Source organism: Podarcis melisellensis (assembly GCF_964234715.1).
Source record: "Podarcis melisellensis genome assembly, chromosome: 14".
Taxonomy (NCBI): Eukaryota; Metazoa; Chordata; class Lepidosauria; order Squamata; family Lacertidae; genus Podarcis; species Podarcis melisellensis.
In genome coordinates this window covers 43,881,723-43,909,679 of record NC_138546.1, presented here as the reverse complement: position 1 = coordinate 43,909,679, position 27,957 = coordinate 43,881,723, and the positions used below count along the sequence as shown (strand labels likewise).

At 46.1% G+C, this 27,957-nt stretch overlaps 1 protein-coding gene and 1 long non-coding RNA gene across 3 annotated transcripts in view; one reads left to right on the top strand and one right to left on the bottom strand.

Annotated features, from left to right (window-relative positions):
- The window catches only part of LOC309356370, a 251,904-nt gene that overhangs the window by 116,515 nt on the left and 107,432 nt on the right, over window positions 1–27,957 (top strand). The window lies entirely within an intron of this gene.
- LOC309356264 (uncharacterized protein C15orf39 homolog) lies at window positions 46–12,644 on the bottom strand. Of its 2 annotated transcripts, XM_081887584.1 has the most exons (3): window positions 8,984–12,644; window positions 6,465–6,498; window positions 3,843–3,984 (listed from the first exon to the last, which is right to left on the bottom strand). In XM_081887584.1, the coding sequence occupies exons 1-3, from the start codon at window positions 12,537–12,539 to the stop codon at window positions 3,981–3,983; spliced, it is 3,594 nt and encodes a 1,197-aa protein (XP_081743710.1). In that variant the 5' UTR covers window positions 12,540–12,644; the 3' UTR covers window positions 3,843–3,980. The 2 variants fall into 2 exon arrangements, with proteins under 2 accessions (XP_081743709.1, XP_081743710.1); XM_081887583.1 differs by lacking the exon at window positions 6,465–6,498 and having other exon boundaries at window positions 46–3,984; window positions 8,984–12,641.

Here is a 27,957-nt window from a genome sequence, read left to right as displayed (position 1 = left end):
CAGAATGATGAATGAACACACAAAGAGAAGACCGCAACACACCAGTTCCAAAACAAACATTTTAATCTTGGTGAAGCACCTCTTAGAAATTGTATCCTTACAAAACTTTTTTTTATTTAAATAAAAAGGCCAAGGTGCTCTCGTTGGAACTCTGTACAAAATATACAGTATCAAACACTTGTTTCCAAATGGTTGCACAGTACTTAAATGAGGCAGAGAAAAGACCCCTTTTTAAATTGTCTGGCAGGACTGCAAGGTGGGGAAATAGCAGGCTTTCCCCCACCCCTTTCCAAACCGATCTGCACACTCAGTGCACCATGGAAATAATAATATTAATAACAATAGCAACAACAACAATAACGAGGAGAAAATGGCAAGCGGTGCTGCCTCTAGATACTATCACATGAGAGCAAGGGGGGTCGTGATGCATCCCTCACCCAAGATTTGCTTAAGATAAATTGCTTCCTCTGTGACCCAGCTTGCGGTGCTGTGTTCTGTACACACATCTAGTCTCTGAATTCTGTCTGGAGCTTGCTGGAAAGGGACTTTGTCATATTCAAAGCCTTCCAGTCTGCTGCAAGTTTCAATGTGTGGCAGGGAGAGGGCCAACTGCTGTTAGACACCCAACTCTCATAGAATGGCCAATGGCCAGGGACGGATGGGAGTTGCAGCCCAAGAACATCTGGGCAGCACCACAGTCCTGCCTTAAAACTATCTTCCATACTGCCTCACATCTCTTTTTCAGAACAGTAATTTTGCCACCGGCACAAACACATCTTCAGGTGTCTTGGACGATTTGCACATGACAGAGCTAATCTGTCATTCATACTTTCCTTTCCGATTCCCTTTAATATACACAAGAGCTTCTTTAAAAAAATAAATGATCTTAAGTCCACAAACAGTACCAAGAGCTGCTTTGAAAACCTGCACAAAAATAAAGTACCAAATTTGAAGCCTTTAATAAAATAAAAAATAGATCTGAACACAGCAGCAACTCCTTATAAAGGCCAAGCTGTCACATTTCTAAAATGTGGTAGTTTAAGCCACAAAAAACCAAACATTTAAGTACAGGAGTCATGTCCCCACTGACATTATGGAGAAACCAGGACTTTTCAAAGCTGTCTTCCCTTTTTTTAAATACATACACAGGAGAGAAACTGCCTTTAAAAAAAAATGTATCAAGTGGTCCCCATTAGAATTAAGCATGGGTCACTGTTATCACAGAAAGCAGGTGAAATGGTGAAGTTATTCCCAGGCTGATTATCTTCTGATGGTGACAGGTGGAGGCCACCAAGACTGAATGCTTCACAAATCTCCAGCCTCAAAAAGAAAAGGAAAAACCTGCCGCACTTAGAAAAGTAGCACATCAGGGGGAAATAGAACCCTGGCCTGCTAGCTTTCTACGTGCGGTGAAACTTTGCATCCATACGTATTGTTGTATGGAAGGCGTATTCAGTAACTCAGAAAACTGGGCTTCCACCTCACCTGCATGGTTTGAACAAGTGAATTTGGCAAAAGAGGCATCAAAAAAAGAAAAAGAACCCCAGTCAGGTAGGTAGCATGGCATCTCCCATGAGTGAAATTCATCTACAGGAAAAGGAAACCCATGAAATGCAGCCCTTTCTGTAATGCCAGTAGGGGAGGCAGGACTCCCGAAAGGTGCTGCTCATCTCTTTTTGGAGGCCTCAAGAAAGGAAGAAGCTGCTGCTAGTACAGCAACAGCTCCTGCCTCCATGCTGCAAGGATCCGTTCCTCTCTTTCACCCACCCACCAGTCTTGACTGCTGCCTCAACAAGCAAATCAACTGAACTGCAGGCCCAATCCACACTTTGTGGCAAACCAGGGTGAATGGCTTTTACTGCGAACGTGATGATCTGGGCTGCTTTCTTCCACCCCATTGGGAGAAACAAACTGATGATTCTGGGCATAGCATTATGTCTCAATCTATGGAATAGCGGTCTTTTTTCCACTCAAGCAAACCCCCGAGAGGTAAGCCATGAACAAACCTCAGGTGCTGAGCATGGTTGGTTGGTTTTTGAACAAAACAAACCATGGTTCTTGACGTGGACATAGGCTTGGATCCAGTGCTAGTCCAATTCAAAGCCAACCCACTGAAATTAATGGACTTAAGTCCATTTATTTCAATGGATCTACTCTGACTTAGTTGGCAAGAATGCTGAGCCAGGGATCATGGTTTGTTTCTCTCCTTGCAACAGCCAAGGGGTAGCAGAGCAGCTAAAATCAATGTGTTCACAATGAACCATTAGCTATTGTTCACCAGGGTGAGCAAATAGGGCCAGTGGTCACAGATGAAGTTCATTGCCCTCTGATGCCCCTGGACCAGTAATGCTGGATTCTCTCTTTTTGTCATGGGTGTGGAGGCAGCAGGAAGGAGAATGATCTACAAACTGCCAAGCAAAATCTTTCCTCTCCAGCACCCAAACTGGCAATTGCTTAAGAATTGTGTTTGGATCATTTCAGAATATATGGAAGTCTCGTGGTTTGCAAGGGATCCAGGGATCCACACCTTTTTTTCTCACTGGCCCTCTGAGCAGTGCCAGGCAGCTTTTCCTTTCCCACAATGCCCCTGACCTGCTGTCACTCTGGAGCACTGTGGGAAATTTAAAGGGTGACAGCTGTCTGTCACAGCGGCCAGCTATACTTGCCAGTGCCCACCAACTCAAGAGGAGGCCCACCAGTGGTAAACAGACCAAGGGCATCCTCAAACCTGGACCTCAACCCTGAACGGAGGAGTTTTAAAAGACCAGTAGCCAGCTGCCTCATTCAGCAGCAAGCGTAGTGTGCTTTGGTGCTGGGAGGAAGAGCACAGAAGCCATCTTGTGAACTCTAGGTCCTGTTCCCATGTTCCTCCTTTGACATGGCTGCCACCACAAACTACCGCAATATGCCAAGGTTTCCTGAAGACATGTGGAGCCCTGTGGCATTTGGCGGGCTCCACGCCACCAGAGGAACATCTGGAGAGAGTCCTCATCAGCCTCTTCAAAATGCATGGAGATTAGGCCTGGGAGATGCCCAGGACCATGGAACATAGCTATGCTTTCAGGCACCTTGCTAATGGGGTTCCAATCTGCCAGCAGGATGACCCAATTGGACATGATCTCACTCTCCCCACCCACACCAAACACACACACACTCTCACTTACTCATCCACCTCCAACCAGCCTTTCTTATAGTCCTGCAAAATCTCGAGGTAATATTGCCAATCAGGCTCACTGTCATATTGCACCGCAAAAACTGTCTTCAGAGGGTTCTTGTGGTATTTGTGAATCCGCAGCACCAATCCTGGGTACCACGCTTCTGTCTTGTCCTTCTCCTCGTACAAGTGCCTGATCCGCTTGCCAACAAGGTCCGGATACTGAGGGGGCAAAGCGTAGGCCTTCGTACCACCCAGCGCCCGGTGCCTGAACCTCTTCAGGAGCACTGAAGGCTGCTTTCTCCTCTTCTTGCGGGCAGCTTTTGGGGCCGGTGGCCCCTGGATATCTCGAAGGGCGTTCTGGAATTTGATGTGGACCATAGATTTCTGACAGTGATGGAGATCCTTTGAAGTACTGGCTGTTTTCCTGTCATCCGATTTGGCCAGCTTCACCTTAAGAGCCCCAGGGAGTTTAAGGGCTGGCAAAAGCTGCTCCGCAGTTTTAGGGTGAAGCGGCAGTCCTTTGGTCTTCAAGGCCACAGAGGCAGAGTCTTTCTCAGGCTGCAACTTTGCTCCCTTTAATGCAGTGTCCCTTTGGATAGAAGGTGAGGAGGGTCCCTGAGACATATCATCATCTATTTGATGGCGGGTCTTGGAGGGCAAACAAGAAGCCAATCTATATTTTTTGCCTAGCTTATGCTTCCTTGCGAAGTGTTGGGTGAGAGACTGGGCTGTCATGCCCTGTAAACATCTGGTTGCATCTGTTGACTTCAAGCCGTCTGGTGATAAAGCTTCAGTGTCGATCTTTGGGCTCTCCTCTGCAAGATCACCTGTGGAAACAGAAAATTAATAATAAACGTTCAGCCAAATTAGTGCCTGCGCCCTCAACAGACAACCATCCATCGCAGTCCTATAACCTGATCAGAAAATACCGGTACACAGCCTTCACTCAGAAGATGCAACAGACTCTCACCTGGACTCCCCCAGTAGGTGGGACTGTAGATAAAAAGGTAAAAGACCCCTGGATGGTTAAGTCCAGTCAAAGGTGACCATGGGATTGCGGCGCTCATCTCGCTTTCAGGCCGAGGGAGACAGTTTGTCCACAGACAGCTTTCCGGGTCATGTGGCCAGCATGACTAAAACTGCTTCTGGCCTAATGGAACACCGTGACAGAAGCCAGAGCGCATGGAAACGCCATTTACCTTCCCGCCGCAGCGGTACCTATTTATCTACTTGCACTGGCATGCTTTCGAACTGCTAGGTTGGCAGGAGCTGGGACAGAACAACGGGAGCTCACCCCGTCACAGAGATTCGAACCACTGACCTTCTAATCGGGAAGCCCAAGAGGCTCAGTGGTTTAGACCACAGTGCCCCCTCATGTCCCTAGGTGGGACTGTACACCTGATCTAGCTCCTCCTCTTAAGCCATGCAGAGGGAAGAAGGTCAACTGGAGTCCACTGGATAATTTGCAATGGAATACTGGTTTCCTTGCAAAGAAACTGGGGGCCAGGTGAATCTTGTTCTTGAGCACACAGCTGGGGAACATGGAGCTCTCCAGATGTTGCTGGACTCCACACTCCCAACAGCTCTAGCCAGCTTGGCCAATGGTCAGGGTTTGATGAGAGTTGTGGCCCAGCAAATACCTGGGTTGGCCACTAATTCCCCATCCACGTTCGTAAGCAAGAGTGCAGACTCCACGATAACAGCATCACTGCAGCCTTTTGAAATCTCCATCACAGAGGTGGCACCCGTTGATGCCCACACTTGCAGTGCTCATGTCAGGTGGCAGAGGAACCAACCCCCACAGCAGATTGCCAGGAAAGAATAAGACAAGCAAAAGTTCTTACCATCTGCTTTTTATTCAACATTCACAGAGAGAGGCTTAGGAATGCTGCCTCCTGGAATAATGGCGTTGTCCCGAGTGAGTCTCCACCCTTCCGTCTCTCCCACTTACACATGCATCATCGCTACAGGTGCTGAAAAGAGCCCTCGGCCTTTGAGCTCTTTGCTCTCCTACTTTCAATGCTTGCCAGGTTCTGGGAGGGGGGGTAAGGAAGGCTTTCCAAAAGGACTGTGTCCACCAGCTGTTGTGCCCCCACTTGGTCTTCTTCTTCCTCCTCCTCCTCCTCCTCCTCTCCCACTATTTCCCAGCTTTCCTCCTCATTTGCCCCTGAGCTGTGTTCTCGCTCAAACCCCTGTTGTAATTCTGAACTGCCTTCTTCTTCTCTGGAAGGGACAGGCTTGGAAGGCGATCTCCACCATTCTTCCTCTGCCAGTCCCTGACATCTAATGCTTTAGGACAGCTTATCACCACTTGCATTTTCCAATTGATTTCTTCAGCACCCTTCGCTTGCTGAGCGATGAGGCGACCGGTGCACACATGCCGAGGTGGCTGCAAGCCGACCATCTCTGCTCCAGGCAATTCACACTGGAACAGTGAGGTTCAAAGTATGTTTTCAAGCAAGGCTGGCATCGTTATCTGGCACCTTGGGACAGCTGCCGCAGCCCCAGCCCCTTGGGACAGAGCCCATCACAGCCTGCTCAGGGACACCCCCACAACAAGGCTGGCTATGCACTACCATTCAAAATTTCACAAAGCGCCAGAGTAGCTTCATTCCAGGGCAGGCGGTGGGGCACTTCTTTCAGTTAAGGGCTGTATTGCCTTGACAGTAATCTGCCAAGGGCAGATGGTTGGCAGAGGGTGGGGCCAAAGGCAGACAGGAATCTGCTTTTCTGACTTCTTCCACCAACCCTCTTCTCTCTCTCTCTCTCTCTCTCTCTCTCTCTCTCTCTCTCTCTCTCTCTCTCTGACACCTTGAACCAAGATGCCTTGAACCCAGCCACTAATCCATTTAACTCTGATCAGTGATGAATCACTACAGTGTTAGGACTGGGGTGTGTGTGTGTGTATTTTTCAGCACTCACTACCTTTGAAGCTAAAACTTCCCACTACCCCTGCCTATTGGATCATGCTGCCTGGGACTAATGGGAGCTGGAATCTAGCAACATTAAGAATGCACCCAGTTTCCCCATTCCAGTGCTAGGGGTCAAAGCCAGGGTCCTTCAGCAAGCAAAGCATGGGCTCTACTACTTAGGGAAAGTGCAGGGGGGACATTTGGCCCTCCAGTTGTTGCTGAACTACAAACCCCACCATTCCCATGAGCTCCAGCCAGCATACCTGCTGGTTGGGGATTATGGGAGTTGGGAGTCCAAGCACCCCTGGAGGTCCAGAGGCCGGGGGCACCAGCTGGTCTCCACCACTATAAGCAGCTGCACACCACATAAACCCACACAAAGAACAGATACCTACTTGGAGGTATGCAGGACAGCCTGTGAAGTGGGACCTGGAAAAAAATAAAGTTACGCAAAATCATCTGGTGTGTTAGTGAAAGGGTCGGTCATAAAGTTGGCTGGCAGTGGGTGTTTGGTTGGAGCTAATCTAAGGGTGACAACCCCCTCTGCAAAAAGAAGACTGTGCCCTCTCTCTCTCCAAATATATACATACAGTCGAACCTCGGTTTCTGAGCATCTCGGAAGCCGAACGCCGAAAACCCGGAAGTAATTGCTTCCATTTTCAAACGTGCCTCGGAAGTCGAACAGCTTCCGAGGCGCATTTTTCATATTTTTTTCCCATTGACTTTGCAGCCAACCCATTGATCCTTGGTTTTCAAATGTTTCGGAAGTCGAGCGGTCTTCCAGAACCTTGTAAACAGAGGTTCCACTGTACACACATTAGGCTGCCATTTCACATCCGCTGTGTGAGGAGTTGCAGTGCCTGGATTTGTCATGAGAAGGGGGAACAGGCTTGGAAGAGCCGTGAGGCTATGGGGGACCAAAGGAGCTGTTAAGGGATGCAGCGTTCGCATGAAGTGTAATGTGGGGTGCTAGGATCGGTGAGCAGCACAAATATGGCCACCAGCCCCTAATACCCTCTCCCCACACACATGGATATAGACAGCTGCCTTTTACAAGGTCAGATTGTCCACTTAGCCCAGTATTGCTTGCTCTGGCTGGCAGCAGCTCTCCAGGGGCTCAGGCAGATGTCTTTCCTATCAGCCGCTTCTTTGATCCCTTGGCTGGGGACTGAACCAGGCACCTCCGCCATGAGCCTTGGGGATATTATTCAACACTTTGCGGAAAGGCAAAAAAGCCCACCGGGCTCACGGTGGCATCTTTGGACCCTTGGTGTAATGGCAGGAAAACAGATTCAGAAACCACTGGCGGGGGGGGGGGGGAGGCACGGCCATGCTGCAACCGGGGCTCTCCATGAGAACCAGGTCTCCCAACAGTGGCAGAGCCCATTCTGCCCCTGCAGGCTGCTTGGGCATGATTTTCACCTGCATCCCCAAGGCTAGGGAGCAGACGGAATATCCTGGTGTGCAGTGGGTGTTGCATTCAATAACTTTCTGACTGTAGGAAGAAGAAGAAGAGTTTGGATTTGATATCCCGCTTTATCACTACCCGAAGGAGTCTCAAAGCGGCTAACATTCTCCTTTCCCTTCCTCCCCCACAACAAACACTCTGTCAGGTGAGTGAGGCTGAGAGACTTCAGAGAAGTGTGACTGGCCCAAGGTCACCCGGCAGCTGCAGATGGAGGAGCGGGGAAGCGAACCCAGTTCACCAGATTACGAGTCCACCACTCTTAACCACTACACCACATTGGCTTCCTCAGAAGGTGGTGGACTTTCCTAGGTGGTTTTTAAGCAGAGGTTGGATAGCTATCTGTCATGGATGCTTTAGTGGAGATTCTTGCATTGCATGGATTGGACTAAAAAAAAAAGAAGGTAAAGGTAAAGGACCCCTGGACCTTCCCGCCACAGCAGTACAGGTTTATCTACTTGCACTGGTATGCTATCGAACTGCTAGGTTGGCAGGAGCTGGGACAGAGCAACAGGAACTCCCTCTATCGCGGGGATTCAAACTGCTGACCTTCCAATCGGCAAGCCCAAGAGGCTCAGTGGTTTAGACCACAGCGCCACCTGCGTCCCCCGGATTCGACTAGATGAGCCTCAGGGTCCTTTCCAACCCCATCTACAATTCTATAGTTCTATAATTCTGACAGGTAGAAATGTTTCTGTTTAGGTAAAGGTAAGGTAAAGGACCCCTGGATGGTTAAGTCCAGTCAAAGGTGACTATGGGGTTGTGGAACTCCACTGAGCCTCTTGGGTTTGCTGATCGGAAAGCTGGGGGTTCAAATCCCTGTGACGAGGTAAGCTCCTGTTGCTCTGTCCCAGCTCCTGCCAACCTAGCAGTTCAAAAGCACGCCAGTGCAAGTAGATAAATAGATACCTCTACAGCGGGAAGGTAAACAGCGTTTCCATGCACTCTGGCTTCCGTCATGGTGTTCCATTGCAACAGAAGCGGTTTAGTCATGCTGGCCACATGGCCCAGAAAGCTGTCGGTGGACAAATGCCAGCTCCCTCGGCCTGTTTCTATTTTTTCCAGCTCAAGGATGTGCGTATGCATATGCACACACAGAGAGAGATTTCCCCCTCTCCCCCTAACAATTTCACCCTTCCTTCTGCCGACCTCCCTGCAGCCTAAACCAGCTCCTTTCTGCCCTATCCAAATCAAGAGGCTGGAATGGTCCGAGATATTTGCACCCCACCAGATTCTGAACTAGACAAGAGCTCCCAACCTACATGTCACACTCACAGTCATGCAAATGCCTAGACTTCACAAGAATAGCATCCATGCCAAACGAGAAGCAGCTGAGCGCAGGCACGAAAACCCAAGAGTACAGCAGAGATATCATTTTGCTTCAGGGTAGAGCGGGAAGAGAGCTCCTTGCTGAAAAGCAGGTTGCATGCCATCGTTAGCTGCACTTACCAAGCTGTTGCTTGACGCAGTCGTGCCAGTGGAGGTTCAGAAGGTCCGGGTAGATATCGGGCAGCTGTTTCAAGGCCAGCAGTTTCAACATCCGGGAGGTGCAGCTCTTTAGCTCCAGGTCCCTCAGCAGCCTCTCCTCAGATAAGGTTGTGGGACGTAGCTCCACCCTGTGGTCCTGCAGCACGTGGTCAACAGAGGAGCTGGACAGGTTGGGGAAGAGGGTCTCCTTCACCACGTGGATGGGGATGAAGATGGTGCCCGCTCGGATCACGTGAGGAAAGGGGCACCTGCGAGTAAACAGGATGGCCTCCAGCTGAGACAGCAGTTTGTTAAGGAACAGCGCCATGTCCTTGAAAGCCAGCCAGATCTCCTTGCCCTTGGAAGGCATCAGAGCTTCAGAAAACTTTGAGCCGTTCTTGTGCTTCGCCGACCCTACTGCCTTCCCTTGGCGATCCCCTTTGGACTTGGTCTTCTCCAGCCACTCCTTGAGTAGCTCTGGAGCGGAGGTAGACACGGAGCAGGAAATGATGGCGCAGATCGAAGTATGCAAGGCAGTGAAATGCTGCCTGGGGGAATGTTGCTTATCGGGCAATTCGCTGCTGGTGGAAAGCGAGGCACCGGTCTCTTCCAGGGCAGGAGACGCAGCAGGTGCCCTAGGAGGTGGTGCTTTTGAAGCATCTGGCAGCTTAACGTTAAAGCAATTCTGTGGCAAGAGTTGAGTTTCGGGCTGAGTCACCGCCTGCTGAAGGCTTTGATGAACCGGAGACGTGTTTTGCTGAGTCGCCGCATAGGGGAGGCTTTGCTGAATTGGAGGTGTGTTTTGCCGAGTTGCTGCATAGGGGAGGCTTTGCTGAACCGGAGGGGTGTTTTGCTGAGTCGCCACGTGTGGGAGGCTTTGCTGAACCGAAGCCATGTTTTGCTGGGTCGCCACTTGCGGGAGGCTTTGTTGAACTGGTGGGTTGCTTTGCAGATCTGTTGCTTGTCCAGAGCCTTCTCGCAATGTAGAGACATCACTGGCCTTATCAAACACATGGGAGCTCGGCTGCAAGGAGGAAGAGTCTTGTTGCACTACACAATCTCGCCCAGCTGCATGCGATTTTTGGATTTTGAATTTTTTGTACAAGAATGCCGAAGAGCTGTGAAAACTGCTCTTTCCCGCAGGGCCGCTTTTCCCGGCCAACTCTGCCATTTGCACATTAGCCTCCTGCACAATCTCCTGTCTCTTAGGCAAAGTCTCGCTCACCTCCTTCCCTTTGCTCTCTGAACTTTCCCTTTCAACAGCCTCCATCTTCCCAGGTGACCTCCGAAGACTGGGCACTTCTGCCAAGCCTTCTGTTTTAAAGCTGAGATCCAGGGCATAGTCTTCTCTGGCCCCAGCACTGCCATTTATACAAGCTGGTGGGGCCTGGTGACTGGGCGCAGGCCCACTGGGAGGCAAGCGTTTGACCCGGCAGCTCTCCCAAGTCCCAGCATAATTTTCACGCCCTCTCACAACCCCGGCACAGTTGCTGCTTGGCTCCCTTTCAACAACTTTTGCCATCACATCACGAGCGGTTTCTTTCCTTCCGGGCAGCGGTGCCTGAGACACTTCCCCTGACCGTACAGGGTCTGCCTGCGGTGGGCTCTGAACTTCCATGCATTTGCCTGAGTTACCAAAAGAAGTCTCCTGGGTTTGACAGCTTTTAGAGAGCGAAATCTCCGCTGACTCAGAATCAGCCAGGTAACGTTGGTAAGGCGCCAAGCTAAAGACGTTGTTGATAACAGGCATAGGAGGGGAAGAAGAGGGGAGGGGTTCCTCGGGTCTTTTAGCACCCCTTCCTTTGTCCTCTGATGGCTGCAGCATTCTTTGGAGTGAGGAACCGGAATCCTCAAGGATGTTTTGGAGGAGATCTCCTTTAGGGCAGGAGTCATGGGACGCAACTGGACTGTCCGAAATCACTATGCACTTTCCTGATTCAGTTTTGCAAGCCCAGAAGTTCCTTTTCTTGGCTTCGGGTATTAAAGTGGACCTTCTGGGTGTGTCACAGAGTTCCTCTCCCTTAGTGTTGGCCTCTTTCGAATGGCTCTGACCCGCCCTGCAGGCAGCCTCTTGCATGGACCGAAACCTACTAAGGAAGCCAGGCAATCTGTCCGCAGGGTGGTGCATCTGCGAAGGCTGGCGTTGAGGAGGTGCCCATTGACTCGGAATGCTCTCGTTGCTTAGCTTGGCAATGTGATCGCCCTCGCGACAATCTGGAAGGCCATCTCTGCTGGGGAAAGAGCCACAATATGAAGCCTTTTCCGACAGGGTGCAGCTGGAGATGGGAGCCTCGTGCACCAAGTCCGCCTTGGTCCTCGCGTTTGGTTGGGGCTCGTGTTCCCGAAAAGGCTGGTGGGTCGGCGGAGTTGCCACAGCAGTAGGAGGACCAAGTGATCTGTAGATATAGCTGTCCAAGTGACTAGGATAATAACTCTGTGGTGTTAAGTAAGATCCTGGGAGATGCTGGGGATCTTCGCAGCCCGGAGAGGCAAAGCCTTTGCAGGCTGGCAGAGCAAAGAGGGAATTGGGTTTCTCCGACTGCACACAGCTCTGGTGGTACAACAGCATCTGTTCGTGTGAAGGCAGCGGGTAGGAAGTGAGTGGGTAACAGGCAGGTGACCTCTCTTGATACATCAGGTTCTGGGGATTAGCCAGTGGGCTGGTAGCAGGAGGTAGCTTTGACCAGGCATGTTTGAGAGGACTTCCGCCACGAGCCTCAGGAATATTCGGCGGGCTGTGGTATGTGGCCTGGCATTTCTCAAACACTTTGCGGAACGGCGAAAAGCCAGCAGGGCTCACAGAAGTGTCTTTGGACCCTTGGTGGGGCGGCAGGTAACCCGATTCAGAAACCACCGATTTGGGGGGCATGGCCGTGCCGCAACCAGGCCTCTCCATTTGAACCAGGTGTCCAGACGGTGGCAGAGCCCATTCTGCTCCCGCCGGCTGCTTGGGCATGCTCTCCACCTGCATGCCCAAGGCTAGGGAACCTTTTGGGCTGTAGCCAGACTCGCCACAGTAACTGTGGTTCCGGTACACAGGTTTCGGCACCGCCAGAGTCGAGAAACCTGCCGCCGTTCGAGGGGAATGCTGTGCCGGGTAGCTGTTCACCCAGGCCTGCTGAGCGAGTCCTGTATGGCCCATGTAGTTGGCCAGCTTCTCCTGAGCAGCCATGCACTTGCTGCCAGCCTTCTCGTGCCCGGAAATTTGACCCCGTGCCCCAAAACTTTCTGTTTCCGGTCTGTACAGCATGCACAGGGCTTTGTCTGTCCTCGGGGGGTGACTGGCCGCGGCACCCGTGCAATGGGCGTAGGTCTCGGTGGGAGTCCAGGGAGACAAAGACTTGGGCCCTTCGTGGCATTGCAGTGGGTAGGCAAAGCACGATCCCTTGTAGCTGTAATGGTTATCCGAGGTGTAGCCAGGCAGGGCGCTCGACCTGCACAAACCCGACGAGAGAACATGGCCTGCCTCCACCTCCAGTCGAGGGTGCTTGCTGCAACTCAGGGCCCCGAGTGGCTCCAAACGTCGCTTCTCAGCCATTACGCTGCCCTCACCACCTCCGGTCTCTGGATACTCTGCAAAGGGACAAAAGAAAAGGCAAACAATCAGGGATCCAAGCCTACCACACGGTTTTCTTGCTAGGCAAAGATTTGCTCGCATGGCAGTTGTTAAGTTGTGGGCGAACATATCAGACGACACAGCGATTCTTCAAACAGCTCTTGTTTATTCAGAGGCCAGAACAGAACTGAACTGAAGGGCTCAGTCAGCCTGCTTATATAGAGCTCCAGTACAACGTTACTGTAGCAACTTTCTAAAACTATCCAATCACTGAACATCACTTTCGATCCTTCATTTGCATAACTATCTACAGTATCCCCCTGCTGGCCCAGGGTGAGAACTTCAGTACATAACAGCAGTCATCTGCACACCAAGGCTCTCCAGATGTTGATGGACCACAATTCCCATCTTCATCCCTGGCCATGCTGGCTGGGGCCCAGGAGAGCTGTAGCCCCAAAATTCTTGGAAGCCATCAGCATTACCTATCCCTCCATAGCTGATGCTTCTCTCTTGCGAGTGGGTGATGCCATTTTAGAGACACAAGCAACAGCACTCACAGCCTCAACCTCAGAAACAGAGGGGATTATGTTGTCTCCCTGTTTGAGTATGTAAAACATTGGGGGTATATAGCCTATTGCAAATCGAGTTCTCTGGTTATGTCACCAAACTGGGAAAATTATGAGAGAAGGAGAAAATTCTTTCTTGCACTTTTCCCACTCCATTCCAGATTTCATACACCAGTCATCTTCTTATTCTTTTGAACTGAAAAGGTTGAAGATAGATCTGACATCTTTCCAGCAGAGGGCACACAGAGCCAGCTACTCAGGCACTAAGAGAGGAAATCCCCTTTTCACTACAATATAACATAGGAATTGCTTTGCCTATCTACCAAGCTCCTGTCGTTTTTTTAACCTGGAAGTATTTTGTATAGAAAACATTTATCGAGGAAGGTTAGTTTTTAAAAGGGGGGGGGATCAATCATAAATGTACACATTCATTTCATCTTTCATAATTTCATTCTGCTTTTTTTCCCATAGCCCCCCGAAGGGCAAAAGTATTAAGTAGGGCGACAAGGTCCCCTACAGTAAACCTGCTCAGATTCATCTGGCATCATCCACACATTTTCAAGATACATCCACTGTCTTAAGGACTAGAAACTTGGGTTTAAAAAAAATGAAAGCGGAAATTCTCAGAGTGCTATGCTAACTGGCCAATTTAGCATGTTTATTTTATTTGTATTTAGTGAACAAATGCAATACTTGCCCAATACAATATTTGGGAAGCATGGCAGTTTTGACATTTCTAGCTTTGTTGATTAAATACAAATAAAATAAACATGCTAAATTCACTTTCTGGTGAAAAGGTTCCCGATTCAAACTGCCATCATTTGCATAGGAACAAATTCATACATTGAGGGTTTTTGCCTGGCTGGAAGGTGTCCTTGATACCTTCATGGTGTCTCTTGCTTCTTGGAAAATAGAAAAGGCTGAACATGCCCAGTGGGCGTGGTACAGTGGTTGACTTTTGGGGTGGGGAGATGGAAAACCAGGGAGGAGGCAGAATAGAATGAAATATCCTAGAAAAGGATAGAGCTGGCTGGAATGTATAACAGGAGCATTCTACACTAATGCATTTTGTTGGTGATCCTACTGGTCCATACTCTGATTTTTCAAAGCAGACAACAACTTTTGCAGAGGGGGTTAAGAGGAGGGAGAAGGGAGCCTGACTTAAGAGAGAAACAGGCTCTGAGCCCTGCTGGCTCCTGTTTCAAATCTTGCATCACTTAAGTGGTCCCCCTGCATTCGCATCTTCGCGGTTACACATTCGCTTAAGTCAGAAAGTCAGCAATTCGACCAACTAAGAAGGAACCGTCAGACAGCACTAGGTCCCTGCGTGATTCCTTGGCAGGAGCCAAAAATGTCTAGGAACTAAACATTTCAGGCTTCTCAGCAAATGCAGAGTCACCACTAAACTGTTTGGGATTTGGGATTCTTACATTAGGAAGGAGGCGCTTCTTAAAGGTTCCTCTATTTTTCTTGGAAATTTCAAATCTGACCTCAAACACCTGCTCTCCTCCAGGCTACAGTCAACACCTGCTCTCATCCAGGCCTCTGAGTCTGCAGAATGTAAACAACTTAGATAGAAACTACTTTGACAGAGCAATCCTGTGCATGTCTACACAGAAGTAAAGTCCCATTTACTACTTACTTGCTTACTAGGGAATAAGCTCGAGTAGGCTTATTCCACAGTAAGCAAGTCTGCTTAGGATCTTAGTCAAGTTCTAAACTTATCCCACGACTTGGTCACCCATGACAAAAGATGTTTGGAAGCAGAAATATAAAATTGAGAACATTCTGCTATTGCAATTTGTTTATTGTGGACAGATTTGTTTATTGTCCCTCCCCAAATTGTTTATTGTTCTGTAGGGGCTACAGCATTATCCCTAACCACTGGTCCTGCTAGCTAGGCAATGAATCAAATTTCTCCCCGTCCCTAAATTGTCAACCGCCTGAAGCATTTGCTTAGCAGGTGTGCTTTACATTCTCCCAAATAAATTAGTAACACAATATTCACAGATTATTTACTTTGGCCACAACTGAATTCTGAAAGGTAAAGGTACCCCTGACCATTAGGTCCAGTCGCAGACGACTCTGGGGTTGCGCACTCATCTTACTCTATAGGCCGAGGGAGCCAGCGTTTGTCCAGAGACAGCTTCCGGGTCATGTGGCCAGCGTGACTAAGCCGCTTCTGGCAAAGCAGAGCAGCACACGGAAACGCTGTTTACCTTCCCGCCAGAGTGGTAGCTATTTATCTACTTGCACTTTGACATGCTTTCGAACTGCTAGGTGGGCAGGAGCAGGGACTGAGCAACGGGAGCTCACCCCGTCGCGGGGATTTGAACTGCCGAACTTTTGATCAGCAAGCCCTAGGCTCTGTGGTTTAACCCACAGCGCCACGGGCGCTTTGAGATCATCAACTCTCTCTGACCCTTAACTCACCCCCATTCTTCTCCCCCCCCCCGCAAAAAAAGGAAAAATACAGTAAGGTCCCATGAGACCTTCCTCTTCAGCACCCCAGTTTAAAAAAGGGAGTCGCAATTAGGTCAGAATCAGCGGCCACATTCATAGCCAGATTTGTGTCAGCATCTAAGCCAAGGTACAACAGACTCGGATTCCAAAGTTCAGAGCTGGATGCGAACTATCTTTCTTTTCCACCTCCCTAAGGAGATGCTAATTATATACTTCTCTCCAAAGAACAAACCGAGATTAGCTGTATGCGCCGCGGATTGGAACTATTAACTGCGGCAAAACAGTGTGTTTGAAAAATATATCTGGGGAGTTGAAGTGGAAACCTGCATGCTGAATCTGTGCAAGGTGATAATTATAATCATCACTCACACACACACACACACTGCTGTTCGTCCCATGGGGAAAACACACAGGTGTCCATAGAAAGGGGTAGCCAGGTGCAAAAGGCCTTTCAGCAGGTGAAATTCTTCTGCACAATCAATAAAGGTGCAGCTCTTTCTGCTATTCCATCCTGCCCCCCTGCCCAGATAATGGCCATATATTGAGCTCAAGAGAGGAAACAGAAGACGAAGGGGGAAAGATATCTGTTGGGGGGGGGGAATAGCGATACAAGAGTGTGGAGTTAATTCACTTCACAACAAACTAACCCTCCCAGCTCTATGCTTCTCATCTTCCCACACATCTTTTCTATTTATACTCCGAGAAACCCTTTCAGAGTGTGTGTTTTATAAATTTCATTTAGTTTTTCCAGATTTTGAAATTTACAACAAAATAATAACATAAACAACATAAAAAGAGAGCTCTGAAGAATCTCCTAGACTTCCCTCCTCCCCTTTGTGGGTCTTTGTATTAACCTTTCTCTCCTGCATGTTGTCTATTAATCCAAATCTATTAAATCTCCTTTATAACCAAAATTCAACATTAAACTATAAGTGTTATTCCAATCCTACCAATAATTTTAATTGTTTACAATGGTTTTTAAGGTAAGTTACACATTAAGGTAAGTTACATATTTTTAAGGCAAGTTACCAGTATATACTTTCTCCATTCCTTATTACAATTTTAGTCTTCCTGATTTCTAATTCTTTCGGTCATTTTGCCATTTTGGCATAGTCCATCAACTTAATCTGCCATTCTTCTCTGGTAGGGACCAGAATGTGCTTTTTAGCAGGGGGTGAACAAAGCGTGGAGGATTGTATCATACTGGCCTGAATATCAGCCTCACTTTTTCCCCAAATTCCGAGCGTGAAAAGTTAAGGCATGGCTTAAATTCATGACCTTACATAAATGGGCTTTTATGATGTCGCTGCTGAAACAGACGTACGGTAAAACGGAACAAAAAAATGTTTTATTGCCGATTTGCGAGCTTGATACTGTTCATTTGTCATTTATGGGTGTGAGTGCCTGCAGAATTGTAGCAATTGAAGAGCAATTTGCGATTTTAGCGATTGTACGGTAACTTTAGTAGGCTTGCAAGATTGGGCTAAAATTGGCTCGGAGTTACAAGTCTACCAACCGTAGCAATTTTCAACCTGTAACCCAATTCAAAGGGAGTGGCTTATATTCGGGTATTGTCTTTTTTCCCCCATGAATTTTAAAGATGTGGTTTATTTGCGGGTGCGGCTTATATTCGGGCCAATACGGTATGTGTTGTGTTTCTCCTCACGCAGCACTGTGACATAGACTAGGCTGACAGAGACAGGAAACGCATTCACACACAGGAATTACTGAGTTTGTTTTTCCTATTATAATGCTAGCATTTCTATCCCAGATTCTAAGGCTCCTTTTACAAAGCATTAGCCATTCCATTCTGGAACTCTGGCTTAAAAAAAAAAAAATCAACATACTGCTAAATGTTAAATGGCACGAAAAAATGTACGTTGGAATGCCAACACACCACATTTCATAGTATGGAATTACAATAAATTGCCATTTTCAAAACTCTTGCAATTTTCCAGGTCGGCTGGGTTGCAAACGTACGTTTTCCGTAAGCAAATAAGATAGAAATAAATGCAAAACTCGGTTTTGCTAGGTTTCCAGAAGCGACTTTTGCATCGTGAGAAAGATCACGTGAAACATGGAACTTCTCAGATGAGGAAATGTCACCAAAATGGAATAAAGTACAGGAAGAAGCACCACGGACAGAATAATTGCCACACATAGGAAGAAGAAGGATATAGTTTGAGTTCCTCACTCATGGTTTTATAAATCATTTAATGTGTCAACACGAATAGAAGTTATTAATATTGCAGTTGTTGTCCAAGGGATTATTATGATGACTGGAATGTAATGGAAGTTAATCAGATTTTGGAATGCAGAAATAAAGTGGTACCTCAGGTTAAGAACTTAATTCATTCTGGAAGTCCGTTCTTAACCTGAAGCTGTTCTTAACCTGAAGCACCACTTTAGCTAATGGGGCCTCCTGCTGCCACCGCCGCACAATTTCTGTTCTCATCCTGAAGCAAAGTTCTTAACCTGAGATACTATTTCTGGGTTAGTGGAGTCTGTAACCTGAAGTGTATGTAACCCGAGGTACCACTGTACAGCAAATAATCAAGCCATCAATTCTAACACGTGGGGGAGCCACCTTATCTAAATTATTTAATTTGGTATTTGAACTATTGGCATTAATAATTGTATTATAAATTGGTATTGTTATAATGTGGCCATTACTGGATTGCAATTGAAAACTAATAAAAATTATTATCAAAATGGAATAAAGTGCGGTCTGAATGCAGCCAGGAACTGGCTTGGTGTCACCCAGCAAACTTAATGGCTTCATGGAGCTTTGAACCTTGGCTTCCCAGCTCCTAGTCCCAACACTCAAACCACAATACCACACTGGCTTTCAGCCTGGGTTAAGTGTGACATACAATATCTGTAGTCCAGGGGTCAGCAACCTTTTTCAACCGTGGGCCGGTCCACCATCCCTCAGACCTTGTGGGGGGGTGGACTATATTTTTTTTGGGGGGAGAACGAATTCCTATGCCCCACAAATAACCCAGAGATGCATTTTAAATACAAGCACACATTCTACTCATGTAAAAACACACTGATTCCCGGACCACCCACAGGCCAGATTTAGAAGGCGATTGGGCCTCATCCAGCCCCTGAGCCTTAGGTTGCCTACCCCTGCTGTAGCACCCTCCTTGTGGTTAACGCTTAGCTGGAATGAAATATTCAACGCAGCAATAGAGAAATTAAAATAATAATTTATTTGTCAGACATATAAATGATAGGCACAGTGGTATATGGTTACTAAAGCTCTGCCCACTCCAGCCCTGATGGCCAGCACTTATATTTCCTCAGCCCAGCCCCCTTGCTCCAATCAGCCTGGTTGCTCCAATCAGCCTGGTTGAAGTTCCTATTGGCTGTTTGCTAGAACCAATCATAAAAGATACACCCATTTCCTATTACCTTTTATGGGAGACAAAGAGCTATATTTCCTTCTATCCATAAATGGCAAACAAGTAGCCATATATCTTACGTTTGCCTCAACAAGGCACCTTAATTACCAGATCACCTTTTGCCCTTCTTGCCCCCCATTCCAAAATAGATGACTAAAACAGATGGCTCATTCTGTCTTACATTTTGTCTTAAAACAGAGATCTTGGGTTCACATTCTCACACACCATCAATGAAATAAGAATCTAACATAGGAATCTAACATTTCTTACTTTCTAAATCCTTTGCATCATTACATTTAAGCCAACAAATCTCATACATTAACATAGATAGCTTTTTAAAGTAAAACCTCTTCAATTTACACCCCCCTTTCCTGGCCAGCTGCTTTTCCCATTAGCTCTTGCCCTTTAACCTTAGGAAAATGTGGCTAAAGTCTCTAATGGGAGGCACATGGTATTATATTTTGTTAAACAATAAATCCTACTATTTACTTAGTTAGTGTTTTTGCAGCTTGATTGTATTCTGTAATATGTGGGGTCAGTGTAACCTTTTTGCTCCCAGCCTATAATTCCCTTTTACAACTTTGAGAATTTTGGCTCCTGCTATAAATCAGGGGGGCCCTTGTCCAGGAGGATAAACATCTGCCAAAGTCCTTAACCAGCTGGTCTTCTGCCTGGCATAAAAACATTTGCAAATATATCTTTAAGCTCATTTTAAAATACAGGCCTTGATCAGATGCCTCACTGCTTTTATCCATTGCCTGCAAACAGAAACCTATCATGCTATAGCCAGAAGTCCTGGGATGCTTTCATAGGAATCCACTTTTCCTGTTTACTCCACCCACCCCATAGATCATCCACTCTCAGTGTCAGAACTCATGGGGCCACTTATTTTGGCAGTCCCCTTTCCTGCTGCAGTCCTGCATGCATTGAAAAATGCGTTGATAACCGCAACTTTATTTAAATGGTTTTGCTCGTGGCGTAACTTTGGACCACACATTTCTCAGGAGGCAACTCATTATGAGAACACAGTTGCGCCACCAGCCTGTTATGCAATGAGGCAAGCCCATGGCATGGCAGCAGGCTGTACACACTTAATATGCACAGGGAGATAAGTAGGCACAGTACCTACTGAGCTCATACAAAAGGTATTTTTGCCCAAGCTGCCAGTACATAGTGGCCCGACATCAAGCCCTGAAAGATTGAAGCTAGCAATGATCTCCCTTGGCTAGCACCATTACGCTCAGGTTTATGAGGCGGTTCCTTGCACCTTCCTCTAGAAATACCTTCATATCCTGGTTGTGGGCTTCTCCTAAGCACCTGATCAGCCACAGTGTGAAACAAGATGAGGAACTAGGTGGGTCTTTGCCCTCACCCAGCAAAGCTTTTCTTATTTTCTTGCGAAGGAGAAGACAAAACGTTTTGGTCCACCCAGATGTCCGAAATCATGATAGCTGCAAGATGTACTCTTGGCACCAAGGATGGTGACCAAAATACTTTATAAACAGCCTTTCTCAACCTTGGGTCCCCAGATGCTTTTGTCCTACAATTCCCATCATCCCTGATCACTGGTCCTGTGAGCTAGGGATCATGGGAGTTGTAGGCCAGAAACATCTGGGGACCCAAGGTTGAGAAAGGCTGCTTTATAACAAACTCAAATAAACATTTGGCATGAGAAATACACTCATCAGAAAGCTACATCCTCAAGCTCCCTCAGGGCCTGGCCTCTTTAGAGCTTGCGTGGAAGACCCAGGCAGGAGCTGCTCCAGAACCTGGCATACTGGAACATGCATAACCATGGACTGACCTCCCCAACATCACATCCTTCTTTTCTTACTGCTAAACAAAACCTCCTGCCATAGGAGCCAAGTCCTAGGGGCTGAGGGGTCTTCACCCGCCCCCTGATAAAATATTTGAGAGGGCCACACACAAGCACCCCAAGTTGATGGGTATTGCCATTCTTTCTTTTTTTCCATGCTTTATTGAGGATCTCATATAACATGTATAGCATATGTGATGTACATCATCTTGAATATACAAAAAGAAAACAACTGAATAAACAAAATCCATATACAAATAATATTCCACATATTTACAGAACTTAAACTTAGGTTGTATTTGTAGTATCTCTTGTATTCTTATCTAATTACTCACATAAGATTAAATGTCTTACCTGATTAGTAACATAGATTAAATGAAATAAACTAAAAATTAGACTTCCTATCATTTCCCGATGTATATTCTCATTCTAATAGTGCATGTACATATCATTATTATCATATTCTTTTTGTTTTTTCTAACACATTCCTACAGCAATTTGTACCTTTTGTCTTCCCACCCCCTCATATTTGTCTTTAAACAAGGGTCATTCAAATGCTCCCATAGACATTATGCTTCTGTTATTTTTTTGTAAATATTTCTTATATTTATCCCATTTTTGAACAAATACCGTATTTTTTGCTCTATAAGATGCACCAGACCACAAGACGCACCTAGTTTTTGGAGGAGGAAAACAAGGAAAAAAATATTCTGAATCTCAGAAGCCAGAACAGCAAGAGGGATCGCTGTGCAGTGAAAGCAGCAATCTCTCTTGCTGTTCTGGCATCTGTGATAGCTGCGCAGTCTGCATTCGCTCCATAAGACGCACACACATTTCCCCTTACTTTTTAGGAGGGAAAAAGTGAGTCTTATAGAGCAAAAAATACGGTACTTGCCTAGAGTTGCCTCTCAAACTATTAGCCATTTGTGCCATTTCTACAAATTCCTGCAACTTACTTTGCCAATCTGATATAGTTGGGACATTTTGCCCTTTCCAGTTCATTGCTACCAGCATTCGAGCTGCAGCCACGGCATAAAGGAAGAGCTCTCTTAAAAAATTTGGTACATCATTGCCTAGAAAACTTAACAGAAAGGCTTCTGGCTTTTTTAAGAATGTTAGCCCCATAATTTTTTTCAGCTCTTCATAGAAGAGACACCAAAACTCTGATCTTTCTGTATGACCACCACATGCTTTCGCCACACCTCCAACAGTTGTTCGCTATGTTTTTGTACATCTTTGAGAGCTTTGATGGTGTAAGATACCATCTATATTGCATCTTTAGCATATTTTCTTTGATGTTGTAACACGCAGTAAACCTCATAGATGTATTCCAAAGACTTTCCCATCCACTCAGCAGTATAGGGCTCCCTATATCCTGAGCCCATCTGATCATAACTACCTTAACCTCCTCCTCCGTGATTTACCAGTCAAGGAAGAGTTTGTACATCCTTGATATTATCTTAACATTATTACAGTGTTTACTTATTCCTTTTCAAATCTCGAGGGCTCATTAGTAAATCCGTTCTTTTTATCCTGTCTAAACGTCTCATGGAATTGTTGATATTCTAGCCCTCCTGAGAGCTGATCTTTAATTTCCTCATATTTTCTAATCTTAATTTGGCTACCATCTTCTATCAGTAGTGACTTATATGTTAGCCAGTTTCCTCTCATATTTTTCTTCTTTACGGCCTTAGCCTCTAATGGAGATATCCATCAAGGGGTCTTAGGTTCCATCAGTCTTTAGTATTTTCCCCATACCTTAAATAAGGCATTTCTTACTATGTAAAGACCTGTAAAGGGGTAAATGAGTATTGGGCAGTAATTAATAATGAAACCTTTATGCACTTTAGATTTATCATAATTTAGATACGCATGCTAACCGTAGCTGTTGTTAGATGGGCATTGCCATTCAAATGATGTGCATGCACTGAGTCATATGATTGGTTATGCAAGGTATGGCTTACCTGCCCCCTCCCCCAATATTTTATTCCACTCAAACAGGACTGAAAAACTCCATCTTGCATCAATCTGCACCTGAAGCCTGAGCGTTGTCTTTGCAAGAACGTACGTTCATTCATATTTACCCTGTAAAGGGTTAAAAGAGTATTGGGCAGTAATTCACAATGAATTGAAAAAAATGTCTAAAAGCACTTCTCCAAAAAAACAACAACAACCCAGAGTCATTTTTGTTGTGGATAATTCAGACGGAAATTCCCAGGTGTTAAAAAAGTTTATTTATATATGCCACAACCGTGGCCGGTGTTTTGTTGGCCCAAAAATAGAAAACGAGCTAGGTCCCAACTAAAGAAGAATGGCAACTTAAACTGATGGAATATGCACAGCTTGCAGATCTAACATATAGAATAGAGAACAAGAAGAACATACGTTGAGAGAAGATTGGAAAATGTTTATTGAATATATGGGGGGAAATTGTGTACACTTGAAAACGTTGGCTGCATTAAGATAAATTCAACAGTGTAAATAAGTTTGATGGATGTAATAATGGAATACTGAAGGGTTTAGTTTATGTAAAATATGCAGGGATTTATGTTATGCAAAATGAACAATGGAAAGAGAAGTCATTTGATATTTTAAGGTTGTTTAAATGAATACTCTAAATTGTAAATTTATATATATATATATATATGCACACAAAATGGGGGGAAAGAGAATTGTCTTTGCATAACAGTCTCTATAATGCAGCATCATAACATTGGGTGGTATTCAAGACGTGTTATTCAAAATAGACGGACCTTACTTAATTTCAAGGGTGTACTCCGAACAAAACTTAGTTGAACATCACCCATCATCTCTGAAACACTCTCTACAACCTCCATGTGTCCCCTGTGGATAGCTTGAGGCTCCTCCGCTACTTTGAAAACCTGGCTCTGGAGCTGGTGACATGGGAAGTTGGGTACCATCCCTGGTGCATTCTGATCCGGTAGTTCCACCTCGTCCAGAGGCCCAGGATAGAGTCTCGTTAGGAGTCCAAAGTGGGATACATTTGGGGTGACTTTATTATGTTTTTGCTGTGCTGGAATCATAGTTCCTCAAATGCTTATGACCTTGTATGGCTTTGGTATATAAGACAGAGAAAGTTTGCCTTGCGATCACCAAATTTTTCACCAAGGGTTAATCTCCTGCTTGCATGGTTGGCTGTCATAGGGTTCTGTGCTTCTCAGTATTCTCCATTTATTTTTCTTTTGGCTGGCATGTCTTGCATCCCAATCCTGCCATGCTGAGCTGGAACTGTAAGTTCTGGCATCAGACATCCAAAAAGTACAGTCGCTGGGGAAAACCTTAGAATATCTCAGCTTTCCCCTCACTGACAATATTGCTGAATTCAGAGAAAACAGCTTGGTTTCTCAGACATGCATGAAGCTCATCCCTGCATTCTCCTTGCTTGTGTGTGGTCTGACATAACTTAAAGGTAAAGGTACCCCTGACTGTTAGGTCCCGTTGAGGACGACTCTGGGGTTGAGCACTCATCTCGCTTTACGGGCCAAGGGAGCTCGCGTTTGTCCGCAGACAGTTTTTCCAGGTCATGTGGCCAGCTTGATTAAGCCACTTCTGGCGAACCAGAACAGCACACGGAAACGCCATTTACCTTCCCGCCGGAGCAGTACCTATTTATCTTCTTGCACTTTGACATGCTTTCAAACTGCTAGGTGGGCAGGAGCTGGGACCAAACAACGGGAGATCACCGCATCGCGGGGATTCAAACCGCCAACCTTCTGATCGGCAAGCCCTAGGCTCTGTGGTTTAGACCACAGCACCACCCACGTCCTGGCATAACTTATACATCTCAAAATCTATGTTCTTCTTTGGACCATAGTACTTTGCTATTGCATTCTTCGCTTTCATGTAGCCATCACCATCTCCTGCAACTGGGAGGATGGTAAAGATGTCACACACTCTGTAGCACAGAGCAGAAGGAGAGCATATTCCATTGTGTTGCATTCCATTACCATAGCAAGGAACAAAATTTCCAGTCTGTGGCTCCATCCATCCCAATAGAGCCCTACCTACGGTTGTGTGGGAAACATGAGCATCAGTTGAGGGAAAGTCAGAGGGAGCAGCCATAGCAGGTTTGGTTTTCTATTTTCCATCTTATACAAAGCAGGAAGACAAAAGGACATTTACACACCTATTTATACACATTTATGCACACCTGTGTACCTGAAGGAGTGTCTCTACCCCCATCATTCAGCCCAGAAACTGAGATCCAGCTCTGAGGGCCTTCTGGCGGTTCCCTCATTGCAAGAAGTGAAGTTACAGGAACCAGGCAAGGGGCCTTCTCGGTAGTGGCACCCGCCCTGTGGAACGCCCTCCCATCAGATGTCAAGGAAATAAGCAGCTATCCTATTTTTTAAAAACATCTGAAGGCAGCCCTGTTTAGGGAAGTTTTTAATATTTAATGTATTGTTTTTAACACTCGATTGGGAGCTGCCCAGAGTGGCTGGGGAAACTCAGCCAGATGGGCGGGGTATAAACAATAAATTATTATTATTATTATTATTGTTGTTGTTGTTGTTGTTGTTGTTGTTGTTGTTATTATTATTATTATTATTAACTTATGAGCAGGTATATGGAGGCTTTTGTCTGTGAAGTAGACCTCAGCCAGCATCCCAAAATCCATGTGAGTTCGTAAATCTCTTGTTGCCATATTCTTGGCACAGATGACAGTGACCAAAATACTTTCTTTATAACAAACATGAGGCATGAGAAAAAGCCCACCAGAAATCTACAAATTCAGCTGCTTCAGGGCCTGGTGTCTCTAGAGCTGGTGTGTAAGACCTAGTCTGTAACTGCTCCAGACCCTGGTGAACTGAAACACACATAAACCATGGACTGGACTCCCCAGCATTACAATAGCTGAGAACAGAACCTCTGTTTTCAGGGCCAGTCTACCTCTGAATTTCAATTTCTGGGGAGCAACAGCTGCTGGGGCAATTGGTTTCAAGCACTGATTGCAGGCTTCCTGGAGGCATCCGACTGGTCCCAGAGGGAAATATGTTTGTCTACGTGGCTCTTTGGTCTACGTTAAGGTAAAAGGACAGGGACCCCTGACCATTAGGTCCAATCGTGACCGACTCTGGGGTTGCGGCGCTCATCTCACTTTCTTGGCCGAGGGAGCCAGTGTACAGCTTCCGGGTCATGTGGCCAGCATGACTAAGCCGCTTCTGGCGAACCAGAGCAGCGCACGGAAATGCCGTTTACCTTCCCGCTGGAGCGGTACCTATTTATCTACTTGCACTTTGACGTGCTTTCGAACTGCTAGGTTGGCAGGAGCTGGGACTGAGCAACGGGAGCTCACCCCGTCGCAGGGATTCGAACCGCCAACCTTCTGATCGGCAAGCCCTAGGCTCTGTTATCATGAGATAATAATAGAAATGCATCTGTGTGGTCTTTGTGGGCAAATGAGAAGTGAGTGTTTCATAAATTCTTGGGCGTGACCCAGGAAAAGTGGCTCACTGTTACCTATGATCCATTTGCTCACAAAGAATCTGGGTTTGTGAGCATGGCAAAAACAAGCAACTGAGTGCCTCTCACTCGCCTTCCTTTTTTTCAGTGCAGATCTTGATCTGGTTCATACGCAAAGAATAAAGCTCTTTTCCCCTGAAGACTGCCAACTTTTTAAGCTGGCAGGCTCTGCTATGATAAAGCACTTTAAGGAGAACCAGGTGTCTCTATTGTAGAGAACACACCCATACAAACAAGGAGGCAATCTTCAGAGAACAAAAAAACGTTTCATAGTTCTTCTCAAATCGCAGCCAGGGCTGACTTCGGCTGTTGGCCTCATCAGCAGTTTTAGAAACTCACATATATATTCTAATTGCCAAATGGCACCTTAAACCTAGGTTGCAGTCACCACCACGAGACGTCTAAGTGCTGTGGCTTTTTTGTGCAACAGAGATGATGACAATGAAGACGGTGATTCATTCCATTTCAATACCACTTTATATTTTAAAGAGCAAATCTCAAAGTGGTTTACAACACATTAAAACATCAAATCAGACAATCCACAGTACAACAAATGCAAGCTTCAAGGAAAATATTTCAGATCCTTCTCTTAAGTGACATTTTGTTTCCCAAAATTGTTTAACCACATCAGTTAACAAACATGGATACATATGCTATAATGTTATTGTTTAAGTTAAATAAATTGTTCCTAAGGAAATGATTATTTTTCTCCTTCCAATAATGTACAGCAGAAACGTTGTCCAAATATAAACAGTTAACTTATTCAACCTCACAATAATTTCATAATTATCTATGTATTTCTAATAGTATAACCAAATCAGTTAATTTTTGATATAACTGTACAGTAAAAACTACTCTGAAAATTTACTATTCCAAAAATGAAACCTTCATCTGGTTGTCAATATTAAGATTATACCAGCAAGAATGAGTCTTTCTGTAAAAAAAAATAAAAATGATTTAAATCAAGTCTTACTAGTGATTGAAATCGTGATTGAAATTGATTTGATTTAAATCAAATCCACCGTTTTAAAGCCACATTCCCTTTAACCTAATCAGGCAAGCAATGGGCAGCAGCAAGAACCATGAAGACGTAGGAGGCCCAGTGAGGTCATCACCAAATCCTGGAGCCAGCACCAATCCCCATTCTGCAGGTGCAAGAAGCCCCCATCTCTTAATTAAACTTCCCTGGCTGCCAACGTCATTAATTGCCAGGGCCAGCATCACTGGGGAAGCCTGGTCAGGAACCTGCTGAAAGCCCATGTCCAAGCAGTAGCTCCCTGGACTGCCTCTTCCTCTACACCTTGCCCACTCATCTCTTGCACCAAGAATCCTCAACCTGCACCTCCCTGCTACAATTCCCCGCAGCCCATCCAGTTCAAAGCACCAAGCATTTCTTCCCCATTCTGAATGGTCCAGTTATTTTATCTTAAGTTCATAGCTGCCCACCCAGTGGAGCAGGCTCAAGGATCTTTTTGTCCCAGAGAAATCTAATTTTGATTTATTATCGTTTTGGCAAGACACCAGCTCGTTAGAAGGTTGGAAAGGAGGAAAGGAGATAAGTGCTGGAAAGTAAGCCAGGAGTTGCGGCCGGACGCTGGAGTGCTTTCGGTTTTGGAGATGCAAAAAGCAGTTGTGGCGTACTTAGAAATGAGTTTTCGAAGGAG

What these genes read in the sequence shown, in the direction of transcription:
- LOC309356264 (XM_081887583.1), bottom strand. Translation starts at nt 12,539, where the DNA reads ATGGCTGAGAAGCGACGTTTGGAGCCACTCGGGGCCCTGAGTTGCAGC. An exon ending in CTGCGTCAAGCAACAGCTTG is followed by an intron (nt 3,985 to 8,983) that starts GTAAGTGCAGCT and finishes CTGTTTCCACAG; the next exon opens with GTGATCTTGCAGAGGAGAGC.